Below are 12886 nucleotides of genomic sequence, written 5' to 3'. Positions count from 1 at the left end.
TAGGGACAATGGGCCGCTACATTTCTGAATCCTGTGACCATGGGTATTGTGGGATGAATGAGACTTATTACTAATTAATATCCTGTAAAAGTCCCCAGAGCTGACAGCTGGAGGCTCATGCCAGTAAAAGGCTTCACTGTGAATAAAGCAGCACGGTATGCGCTTCATGAACAGGGCACTACAGGATGATACCTTGAAGAAAAGAAAGAAACCCCAAACCTAATAAGGGAGCAATGACAGATAAATGTGAACTGTAGAAATAAAAGAATGGAGAGCAAGAACTGGAGGTAGGCTTGCACATGACAAAGGAGATATGGGGGTCAGAGTTGGAGTTTAACACTGGACCAAGAAACCTGGGGAGCACAGTGTTCAGCTGCCCGCACGCCTGATCTTGCACAGACCATGTTTTCTGTGGGTACATGCATGCCACAGAGCTAGGCTCCATCATCCTGTATCATCTGCTTCCTTGCACACTCAACCACTGAAACAGGGACTCGTCAGGACATCCCTGCCCTGTGCCACCCTAGCCAGAGGAGATCATAGAATCATAGAGTCATTCAGGCTGGAAAAGACCACTAAGATCCTCTTGTCCAACCATTAACCCATCCCCACTATGCTCCCTAACCATGTTCCTCAGAGTGAACATCTCCATGGTTCTTGAACACCTCCAGAGACAGTGGCTCCATCATCCTGCTGGACAGCCTACTCCAATGCCTCACCACACCTTCTGAGAAGAAATGGTTCCTATTATCCAACCTGAACCTCCCCTGGTGCAACTTCAGGCTTATTACATCTCATCCTACAACTATCTTCCATCTGCCAGGTTAATCACACAAGATGTGCCCTCTAACATAGATGGAAAACATGCCATTTCCACATCCTACACCAGGCTGGAGCTGGAGGAACTGATCCTTTTCCCTCCCACTCTCCAAAGAAAATAAAATTATCAGTTCAGCATTCCTGGTGGTAGAAACATAGCCCTGGACATTGGAATGAGAGCTCGACAAGAGAGGCCTGAATATCATCCCTGGCTCAAGAGTGGCTGGGCCTGGCAATGAGCCTTTCCAGGTCTTTTTGCATTCCCCCCTTTTCCCCCTCGGTTCTCCTCACATTTTCCCAACTGCTTTTCTCAAGGCGCCGTTTCAGTTTTCTGTGCAGCTCAGACATCTAGTGGTTGGGCTGGTGACAGCAGCTGAAAAATGAAGAGAGGAGAAGAGGGGAGAGGAGAGGGAAAGGAGAGAGAAGTAGGAAGGGACCTACAAAGGTCATAGCATCCAAGTGCCTGACCACTTCACAGCTAACCTAAAGATAAGCCATGTGATTAATGGCATTATTAAGACCCCAAGCAAAATCTCACGAGTGTTCTGACAATATATGCATATTTATCTGTAAAACAATTACTGTGCTATGGAGTTCAAAGAATCTTCACAGTTGTCTTGATTGGGACATCTCTGTAACATGCTTCTAGAAGTTCTGGATAGCCACAATACAGTATTTTCAATTATCTAAAAGTTATCTTCTTAAAATTTTTTCAGAACAAAGTAAGAACAGTTAAGGAATTTGCCAGAAATTGACTATTTTTATAGGATTTACTATGATTTTGCAGTTCCTGCTCTACTCTGAGTTTTCCTTAGTGACCTCCCACGTTATGTTTTACTGCATACAAGTGTTGTTTACAAAAGATTTCTGGAAGCAAATTTGATCTTTGATAAAGGAAGCGGTTAACATTATTGTGGTTACAAGAAGCAAAATATCAAGTCAGCTACTGTGGTATGTGGACAGGGAAGTCCAGAGCCAACAAGGACAGCTGCTTCATTAAAAGACAACTCCCTTAGCACCATGGTAATTAATCAGGATGCATCTCAACTGCAATGGGTTTCACTGTTAATATCTTACTTAAAGATGTCCGAGGAGCCCCAGGAAAGCAGCATAAAAAATGCCTTGTGGAAGTTCATATGAAACCATTTCAGCAAACAGCTCTGTTCCTGCTACAGAAATCATTAGTTTCAGTTCCAGCATTTGTAATCAAACACAATTCTAGGAATTCTCACATATTCTCCTCAGGAGAGGCAAACTGAAGTGCACCTTCTTATTGCTGAGCAATATCCACTTACTTTGCTTCACGTAGCATTGACAGAAGAGGATGGCTGAGCAGTCCCAGAAAATAAAACTCTCTTTCTCCTTAAAAAAAAATAAGCACAATAGAACCAGAACTATGTGGATCTACCTGGAATTTTTTCCCACATGTAAGGGACAAATGATCTTTTCTGATTTGCTGACTCCAGCAAGGTTTCAGCTCTAACTTTTTTCTTTATGTAACTCATCTTCAGTAAACTTACCATGTAAATGTCACAACAAATCATTCTGTGTGATTGATTTCAGTTAGTTGTACCTAAATTATCTACTTCTTTATTGACAAATTGCCACTGAGCAAAAACTGTGCTGAGAAATGGCACCGGTGGCATTAAGTAGATCAGTTACTAGGCAGGGATAAGAGAGAAAGCCTTTCTGCATAGTTTTGATCATCTGTGTGAGATGTGAAGATGATAAATAGAGCCATATTACAGAATGAAGTTAGAGAACCTTCACTTCATATACTGTTGTGCCTATCCTTTTCTGACCACAAACATTCACAACACAGAATATTTCTATGGAAACAGAATTTTATCAGAGCTGCAGTCAGACCGCACTGGACTTTCACACGATAATGACACCCTTCTCTCCCCTTCTTTAGAGCAGTGTGCTGCTCTGGGTGGGTGAAAGTCCTGTTTTCCTCTGCCCAGCTTCAGAAGAGCCACTTCTTCAGTTCTTTCTATCACTCCAGCCTAGTCTGCAGCCAGGAAAAACAGGGCAGAAAACAAAAAGCAAAAATATGACTGTTTCTGGTTAATTTGAAAAAGCCAAAGCTATGTCAGCTTTGAAAAGTACAAGGGCTTCCACTTGGTGAACTCATTTGCCTCAGAAGATATGCTGCTCTTTAATTCACTCCAAGTTTCTGAGACTTTTCATTCTCTTTTTTTTCTTCTTTTTTTTTTTTTCCTACCGATGTCATCCGCCCTATCCAGGTTTTCTAAGAAGCAAGATTTTCAGGGACAAGTAAACACAATAACATCGGGAATAAATGACTAGAACTAGAATAAATTCCTACATAATTTATGTGTAGGAAGCCCAATCTGTCATACATTGTCTCAAATTAGCTCTGCCTGTTTTGAGGCTGTAGTGCCAACCATGGGAACCGAGGACCTAAGCATGCATCCTCTTCATCATGCACACATTTTCATCATTGAATGTCATGTTTTTCTTCAAATCTCACACAGTTAAACTGTTTTTTTTTAACAGTGCCTGACAGCTCAGTGAAATCATTTAGCTCTTAGGATGGAATTATCTGGATTAGAGACATGCTAGGCAGGAGTACTTTCAGCAATTCCAAGTGCTCGTATAGAAACTGGTAGAGGATTCCAAAGTATTATTACTATTATCATCACACAGTCTCATCAATACCAGTGGTGCCATCTGAGATAAAGCAGACATCTTCCTGTTTCACTACTGCACATTGCAAACCTAGGAGCCATGGCTGCCTGTGGAAAGAGCCTTTCTCTGTGGTTGAACTGGCTGTCACGTTGCTTACTCTATTTTGGGCTCTGTGAGGAAGTCCTTGCAGATGCGAAGGCCCTACCAGCATTCCACAGGACATACCTAGGCAGAGACAGCAGTGTATGTTAATAATAAGGCAAGAGGGTCTCTGTAACCCCACATACACACATCAAAATATTTCTGCAGATACATTTTAAAATATTATGCTTATTTTAAAAATATTTTGGTGAGCCATGTGTCAGTCATTTGAAGTGCCGTGTGGTGGAGCCACCATCCCTGGAGGTGTTAAGGAACCATGGAGATGTGGCACTGAGGGACGTGGTCAGCAGGCATGGTGGAGATGGGTGTGTGGTTAGACTTGGTGATCTTAGATGCCTTTTCTAACCTTAATGATTCTATGATTCAGAGGCAATATGAAGACCACGTATTTGGGTATTTCTCTTCCAGTGCTGGACCACCAAGGACAAGGCACAAAAATTATTTTCAACTCACATTAAGTTTACTTTCCTGCCCTGCGCTGTGCCAGATACCCAGCAGATGTTGTGTAGCCTTTAATCTCCTCTTCAGTGAGCTTAAAAGAGCAGCTCTACAGCAAAATTTGCTTTCTGCTTACATGTGATGTAGCTGAAGTTAGGACTCCCAGAGCAGTTGATTGTTAGCACTATGATAGGTAGCGTACTTCTCGGATGCATAGTTCCATAAGTCATGTTACAATGAGAGGATCACAAGAATGTTACATAGGTGGTTTGGGTTTTTTTTGAGAATAAGGGAAATTACAAGCCCTGGTGGATGAAGTGAATAAATGTGTCACTGAGATGCTAAAATAAACTGAAAAGTACTCAGAATACATTGACTCTGAATATTGTGGTAGACAAGCTAGATTTCTGATTTGAGCAGTCAAAGCAGTGTTTTTTTTGAATGCTTGGGACTGGAAAGACCATGAAAATTGAAAAAGAACATAGAAGAAAATACAGGCTTCTACTCCACTGTCCCCAAACCACTACAGGGCAATAAACAAAGCCCAGTCACTTACCAGCACTTGTGGATCATTTTTCATTCAGAGAAATTAAATATAATTTCTTAATAAACCTAATGCTGCCTCATCGGAGAAGAATGAAGATGAGCTGCTTTATAAACACGGCATAAAATCACAGTATGGTGCACTAAACATCTCACTCTTTCTCCTTTTCTTTGGCTTTTGGTGTTACAGCTGACGCTTGTACTAAAAAGAGCAGTTCAGATTTCCTTAATGTTCAGCTCTCTGGGTTCAGACTTGGGCTTCAGATGAAATACCTGAAAACATATACTACCATTAACTTTTTTTTTTTTAAATGGGGGGCAATTTACCTCTCAGTATTAGCTTTGTTGATTGTTGAACTGGCTGGATTTACATAGCAATCACAGAACATCGTTTGCTATTTCTCCTCTAGACCTGAATCTGAATCTGCCTTACAGACAGGAGTACCAAAAAGTCACAAAAATTAAGGGAAAACCTTACCATTCACCACTGACAATATCAGAGTGGATTGTTATCCTGTCAGCAGCGGTAACGAGAAACATTATATTAGGGGAAAATGCATTCTATATTCTTTATTTGTTGTTTCAGATATTTTACATGCCAATTTTCTAAACTATCACTATATCCATACTGACAAGTATATTCCTTACTAATTGCTCCAATTTTTTTTTAAACTATTGTATTATCATGTCACTTTTGCTAGAATTTCACATGCTGTTATTTCTTTTCAAGCAATAGATCACTTTGCTTAGTTCAGTGGATATACGACATCCCTGATTCCCTTTGTAACATGCTGCTGCGTTTCTGTGTATGAGCAGAGGTTCTGCACCAGCAAGCATATATACGTCAAACCACTGTATCTCAACTTTGCTTGCATGAATTTCTATTCAATACTACTTACCCTAATTGTCTCAGGAAAGGGAGGCTAACCCATCTCCTATTATATCCTCTTTTCTCTTATTTCATAACTTGTTTTCATTTTCTTCTTTTTCTCTTATTCCTCTAACTTGTTTTACAGAAAATGAAAACTATAGCCATATGGGGAAGAGGTGTAAGTAGAGCCTCACTCCATCTGAAATGACAGACATGATCTCAGCCCTAATTATTTCTGACTTTCTACCAACCTCTGCTAAAAGCAGTTCTCCTGTAGGTGCTTTCATTTGCAATGTTTCAGCCCGGTTTTCATGCTTTCATTCAATTTTGAGAAGGTTGCCAGGAATAAAATGTGGGAGATAGCCCAGTTCTGAAAGACATAGCCAAGAAAACATCAGTGTTCCTGAGAAATAGTGTTCCCTGATGCAGGTGCAACTTTAGCAATTGATAGATCATTTCCTATAAGTGGAACCAACTTCTCCGTTTGACAACAATATGTGCTCCTTTGAAATTACTTGCCCACATCTTTCACTGTTCTCAGCCATCTGCCTTCGACTTTCAACCACGCCTCCTTCTAATCATCCTCTGTATGCATTTTCTCTCAGAAAAAAAAATAAAAATTAAAAAGCAGTGAAGTTGTCAGTATCTAAATGCTATTGTTACCACCTAAGAATAACTTCCCCTTCCAACCTCTGGACTTCATAGAATAGGGGAGAACAGCACTACTAAAGCAGAAAATCCTACCCTACAGGATATGCGTTTGTCCTATAAAGAAACATCCTTCAGGGTCATGCTATAGCTGAAATCTTCTATTGGAGAAAAGATAAACTTATTCCGGAAGAGCTTAACACAACACAGTAGAATCATGATAAAGTGGTCTGTTGGTGCCAAAAATGCACTTTCTGACTCACACTTCACATCTGGCAGTTTGGAGTTGGTAGAGTCTGTCTAGCAGAAGGCTAACAACAGTAGTACAGTAGGTAGGTTGGTTCCCCTGAAAATCCTTATCAGCCATGTTTTCAAGCTGAAAAGTAGCTGATGACACAAGTCCCGAGACCAGAAAATACAGCATAGGGTATGGCTCCTTGGTAAAAATGAGCCATCTGGGTCTGGCTGGCCACCAAAAGCTTGCTCTCAATTAACTTTTCTGCAGAAATACCATTAGATGCCCACCAGAGGTCCCACTGCACACAACTAATACAGGAAAAGCACTCTAAGCACCCGGGAACATTACAAAGAATGTCTTGGAAGACAAACGACAGCTTGCCTACTGCTATTTGACAGAAAATGCTGTCTAGAAAGACTGCACACAAAAACCCTAAAGAAATCACTTGGAGGTAGAGCTTCTTGCTTGCTCTGTGGGAGGTGATGGCTTTAAGCAGGCTTTGGCATGTTATTGCATACAGCTGAAAATTCTTTTTATGATTTTGCCATGAAGCTGTACCCAGTAGGAAAAAAGGGAAATATTTGAGTAACAGGGACAGGCATCGCTCTTGTGGGGACAGCTGGACATCTTGACTCTTCTGAATAGGTTGGTTTAAATGGATCCTTAAGACCCCTAGTTTCTGTCTCTGCTTGCAGAGAAAGAAATCCAGGTCACATCTGAGTCATTTGACAGGGCAGACTTTGATTTTTCTGTCCCTGTCAAGCACTGAGCATCTGTCAGCGCTGTACAGGGATTTTAAGTACTGACTGAACGCTCAATCCATATGGTTAATGAGTCGTTTTAACTTCTCATTTCTGAGAGTTTGCAGCATTGTTTCCTTTAGAAGCTGGATAGCTACACAGGGGTCATTTTCTCTCATTTGCTGCAGATATGTGCTATTGCCTGTTTCCAAATCAGTGGTTCAAGAACTCTATGGTAGCTTGGGATGTTCAAAACTGAAGACCAGAACAGAGGCTGTACAGAGCCTGCCTGACAAAACAGCACACAGCTGTGCTCTAGAGGAAGCTGCCTAATGCTATTTCTCCTTTGGGGTTGTAGAGAGAAAGGCAGGATAGCCCTCACCTGATGAAAGCTGAAGTATAAGTGTGTGAACTGAAGAAGCAGACTTCTTTCAAAAAGTCGGTCTCTTCTTCCTCCTTCATCCTTACTCCCTGAATGGGAGAGCACTTCCATAGCCGGTACTCATGGAATACAGAATTTGCCCATTCCCAGCACCTTGTACCAGCAAACAGGCAGTAAGTAAGGTCAGTATGTATTCCCGTTGATGAAGGCTACTACATCAAGTTCTTACAGAATTCAGAAGTTAAATACCTGTCCGAAAAGGGATAGACAGAATACTGACTTAACCACCAGCTCACCCGAAAATTCAACAAATGCAGTGCAACAAATAGATATCTTTATTGTTTTTTTTTTGTTGTTTTGTTTTGTTTTTTTTTTTGTCCTTAATAACAGTGGCAGGATAATTGCAAATACCTGTTTTGCCAAGTATCTGCTTATGCTTAGTGATTTCACATCCAGGGTGATCTACAGCTAAAGTTTCTTTTCCTCCCATCAGTTCTTGCTAGCATAAATAGAGTGGCTACGTATTCAGAGCTACTACAAACCTATTAGGTGTGTAACACAGTGAATTATTTCACAGAACAATAACCCATAAAGCAAACAGAGACTGCTTTGTTCACAGATGTAGTTGGGAAGAAGCCTCATTATTTTTTTTTGTTTCATTTTTTGCACCTTGCTAACTCTGTCAAACTGGATTGTGTTCTCCATTGTTACCCTTCCAAAAAACGCAATTATAAAAATGACTTAAAAACATACTTTCATATTTCAACATAGTTTGTACATCCATTTCTCAGAGACCATTCTAGAAAAGTCAGCTTGTTCAACCTAATATAAGAAGGTCAAATATGGAAAATAAGCGTAACAAAACAGTATAGTAAAAACGAGAGTGTTGGTAGCATGTAGTGGCTAGTTGTAAACAACTGAAAGAAAGAAAAAACCTCTCTATAAGTTGTAAAATAGTCCATGCTACATAGCTACTATATTTTTCAAGCAGGTGTTTTTTTCTACCACAGTCTTAATTTTTATTACTTTATATATTTTTTAATAACTTATAATGAGTTTGCCTGCCAGCAGCCAACTCATAAACATAATGGAAAAAGAAAATAGCCACCATTACAGTGGTGGGGAGAAACTCTTCCCAGCAGCCAATTTGTTGTGTCCAGTCCTTTCCCTCGTTAGCAGTCCTGACCAGAGTTCCTGGCTATCTTCAATTTATCAGAAAGTCAATGCAGACCTGGGTTTCCACTGTAAGGAACGGTGATTTTTTTTTCTCCTCCATAACATTGTATCAGCTCTGCAGAGTCCTTGTAGCAGCTAGTTCCAGTATGAGGAAGGGAAAAAAAGTAGTCCGTCCAGGTGTGAAATGATTCATGGGCGGCATCTGAGCTCTTCAAAGGTTTCTGTCAGTGCTGTCCTCAATCTCTACTGAGGTTGAGAGTGGGCTGTGATTTAATCTCATCTGTCTGATAGGAGAAGCTGCCTGTTTGTTCTTGAGTTAACTTGTTTCATCTTTGTTGACAAGTTATCTCAACTGACTGCACAGTTTTCATCACTTTGAATGCCACTCGGTGCACAAAAACATAAACCATGCCGTGCCCCTCGGTGACAGCAACAGCAGAAGCAGCAGCCATCCCATGCATTAGACTCTGCCCAGAAGCGTTGACCTGAAATGAAGAGGGAAACACAAACAAAACAGCCATTAGAATGATGTAAATCTCCTCAGATAGTTTCAGAGTGCCTCAGATAAGGATCCTGTGAAACTGAGGTTGGCGTTATTGCAGATCTACTAGCCCATGGACTTTCTCTGTCCACCTTGCCTCCATGTAGAATGCACATGTTGTTTAATTCTATGTCTCCATCTATGCACATGATCAGTTTTCTCTGCTGCCATGTGCTCAATTTTTTTTTTTTTTTTAAAGAAGCCAACTGACAAAGGAGAAGTTAAAACAGTGCCATAACAGTTCACATATCTTTCTAAAATTAGAAAAATGAGAGAGTTGACTCATCTATGTTCAGCCAGCAGTGGAAGGAAAGCCAGTGTTTGATTCAACTTATTTTTCCCAGACTGGACTCTAAATCATTAACTGGTTTCGTGAATACATTTGACTCAGGATGATCTTTGTGATCTCTGAAAAACTAGGCACAAAAAGGGACGTAGTATCTCCAGAAAGGCTGCCTGAAAACCAGATTTCTTTGACGCTCAGAGAGTGTTTTTCCTACACTGAATAATGTAAGAAATTAATATACTCAGTTACTTCTTTTGATTCCCATCCTCTAAGGGAGAGAAGGTTTGAGAGGGCTACAGATGAAAACTGTGCTCATTTTTCCAAGAGTTCCAGAGCGAAAGGGTGATTTGTGCTGATGCTGGGGCCCATCTGTTGAAACACATAGTGTGCCATTTGGTTTTAACTGTTTGATGCCAGCTCCAGATCCTATTCTCTTTATTTATTGATGTGAGTAACCTTTGACACAAACCTCAGGGTCTTCCATCTGTCCTTCTCAATGTGATTCTCAGGACTTTCACTCTCGTAGGAAGCCAAGTAAAGTGCTGCAATCACAAGCAAATACAATATGTTATATCTACTGGCACTTTAAAATCTGCTCACCCTGGAAAATGGGTGGAAGCTGGAAGTCAAATGAAGCAGGCTTACGTTACCCATCCCTCAGATTAGGGCTCCAGAATCCCATTATAAAGTACAACATTGCTTATAATTACATCCAGACAATACTAACAAAAAGTGCATGAGAACAAAGACTGCCCTGAAGGGAAAAAAAAAAAAAAGAAAAATAGCCAGTGTGAACTGAAAAGCATGAGAGTGGAAGAAAACACTCAAAAGGAAAAACTGAGCCTAGGGCCATGGTGCTTTATAAGAAATCATCCAAGTCCCAGTTTTCTTTCACAAGCAGCACCCTTTTAAGTGTCCTGAAAGTCTATATAAATAAACTTCAAATGATATTTACAGGGTCTGTATATCAAATCAAGTATTTTCATTCCATTTCAAAGAAAAGCTCACAGTCATTTTTCACAGACCATGCGCACTTAAAAAGAAAAATCTTATTTTCTCACTTATTTGTAAGGGAGAAGCATTTTTTAAACTTTCCAAAGAGATGTTTCAGGTCAAATTCTTTCTTTATTGGGAGGAAGCAATGACCTAACAAGGACAGAGACAAAACAATAGCCAGTGACATTGGATCTGCAGGAATTCCAGGGCTCCTTACCATCATCACTGAAGACTGGGATAGTGAGCAAATACTGCAGAATCTTCCGATCCCTTTCAAATGGACACTCCACTTGCTTCCATGTCATAAATTCACTGACTTGTTTTGCCAGTTCCCAAAACTTCTGCCAGAGTAGAACAGGAAACAAAGAAGATGTTATACATTGGAGGGTATTATTTACCTGAACATATTTTAAAGAGCAGAGAGATCCCAGTTTCAAGTCCAAGGCTTGGGAACTCCCTAGATTTTAAACATGACTTAACTGAGTAACTCAGCTCCTAACTCTTGTGTTTCTACTTCAACCTGGAATGACTTCCCAATCCTCTGCTCTAGTGAAATTATTCTTATTCATGAATATACATAGCACATCATGACCCTCACTCAATTTCCTTTCAAATAGCTGATAACAGTTCTACACCCAACTTTCATGTTTGATGATGCTCATTGTTTGCCTGTTTCACAGTGAAGTATTTAGTAATTTTCACATCAAGTCCACAGATGCTTCACACTGACATTTGGAAATCCAGATGTTCCATTTCAAGTTAATCAACATGAAACACTCCATTTTCTTGCTGCAAATTGATGCCAAAAATAAAAATTCTCCATGTAGTGTGTTGATGTCACTCATTGATAAGCTCTTTCAATTAAAGTCTAACACGCCTCAAGGGTACTTGAGTTCTTTGTGAAAAAACACATTCCAGACCATCAAACTGTCTAACTTTAGAACCAGGCTGATTACAAGAAGTGAAATTACTGTAATTTTGTGTGAGTGACCCAGGCGTCTTTAGAACAGAAAGCACTAGAAAACAAATCACGGGGTAATCCACAGATAAGAAACGTGAAACCAAAGGCAAAAGAATTACTGGAATGGACTCAAAACTCCTTCACTGCTCCTATATCATACAGTTCTGTGACTCACACACAAAAATACTACATGTGTACCTTGACAAGGATGAACTCACCTTTTACTTTTGGAATTCTAAAAGAAGACCCAAAATACTAATGTACATGATTTTTGGTTGAGCATAAACAAACACATGAGTTGAAATGTTCAGATGAATTTGAGCACTGGGCAGAAGTTGAGTTTTCCCACTAAAAACCTATGACTACTGAATTGGTTTCCATAAATATTCAAACTCCACCATAACTGCACTTTCCTGTCTACCTCCTCACTCCTGTGAGAAGAATCAGATGTGCTCAAATTATACTCCAGAATCCAGTAGAAGCTGAATCGTGATCTGCCTTGAGTTTCCTGCTGAAGAGGTTGATGCTATACAAAAACCCCACTCGGTGCCACGGTGGTCTACTTACTTCAAAATTAACATGACCGTTCGGAAGACGATTGGCACAACCCTCATTGAGGAAGTAAATATCTTTGATCAAGAGGCTGAAGAAAGGTATCACAATCTAAGGAAAGAACAAAATTACTTTCAGTGTGATACTGACTAAAAATATACTGCTCTACAGAGGACATTTAGAATAAATCAGGTGGTACAAAAGCTACGCAAAATACCAAAAACCTAAGATCTGCATTATTTCTCTCTCCTTTCACTGAACAAAAATTCTGCATGCACTACATTTTATAATACATGATATTTCTCTATGAAGAAAGTTCTCCCTTGGACGGTAAGCTAGTCCATGTAGTTTCCTTTCCAGCTTTGTGCCAAACTGCTTCCATTATCTTGAAGTTTTCTTGGCATGTAGTTGTCTCAAGGTCACAAATGAAGCACTTGTTGGCACTCGATTGTTTGCCCACTGCGGCTATGAGGTGTGCTTAGAAAAACAGTAAATGACTTTTGAACTACAGTTCCCCGAGTTCAGACAAGCCTTGGCACTGACTGGCTCAAATCAGAGCACTTGCTTCCAACTGAACAAATAAAACTATTTGTCTTTGGAGAACATTGTAACATTCTTATGTCCGTCAAATGATTGTATTTTAATTTGCATGCAAAAATTTGCATAGCTGCACATCCTTGTAGCAACTGGGTATAAAACAGATGTCACCGCATCTACTTCCAAGCAAGACTTTGCTGCAACATTTCACAATGTGTAAGCTCTTTCTCTGAAGTCTTAAACTCACTTTTATTCTCAAAAAAAGTAGTGTATGAACAACTGCTTCTATGAGTGGCAGCTAGGAATGCATGGCTCCTTTTCACAAGAACTACAACTGAAATTCG

At 40.1% G+C, this 12886-nt stretch overlaps 1 protein-coding gene across 3 annotated transcripts in view; it reads right to left on the bottom strand.

Annotated features, from left to right (window-relative positions):
- RASGEF1B (RasGEF domain family member 1B) overlaps positions 8153-12886 on the bottom strand; it is a 120398-nt gene continuing 115664 nt past the window's right edge. For all 3 annotated transcript variants that reach the window (XM_021393695.1, XM_021393696.1, XM_021393697.1), the window contains 4 exons: positions 12021-12116; positions 10710-10833; positions 9966-10038; positions 8153-9154 (listed from right to left, as the gene is read on the bottom strand). In XM_021393695.1, the coding sequence (XP_021249370.1) occupies positions 9130-9154; positions 9966-10038; positions 10710-10833; positions 12021-12116 (318 nt within the window). In that variant the 3' untranslated portion in view covers positions 8153-9129. The remainder of the gene's footprint in view (positions 9155-9965; positions 10039-10709; positions 10834-12020; positions 12117-12886) is intronic.

This window comes from Numida meleagris, chromosome 4, assembly GCF_002078875.1.
Source record: "Numida meleagris isolate 19003 breed g44 Domestic line chromosome 4, NumMel1.0, whole genome shotgun sequence".
Classification (NCBI taxonomy): Eukaryota; Metazoa; Chordata; class Aves; order Galliformes; family Numididae; genus Numida; species Numida meleagris.
Note: the sequence above shows the minus strand (reverse complement) of the source record. Positions and strands in the feature narration are given on the sequence as shown.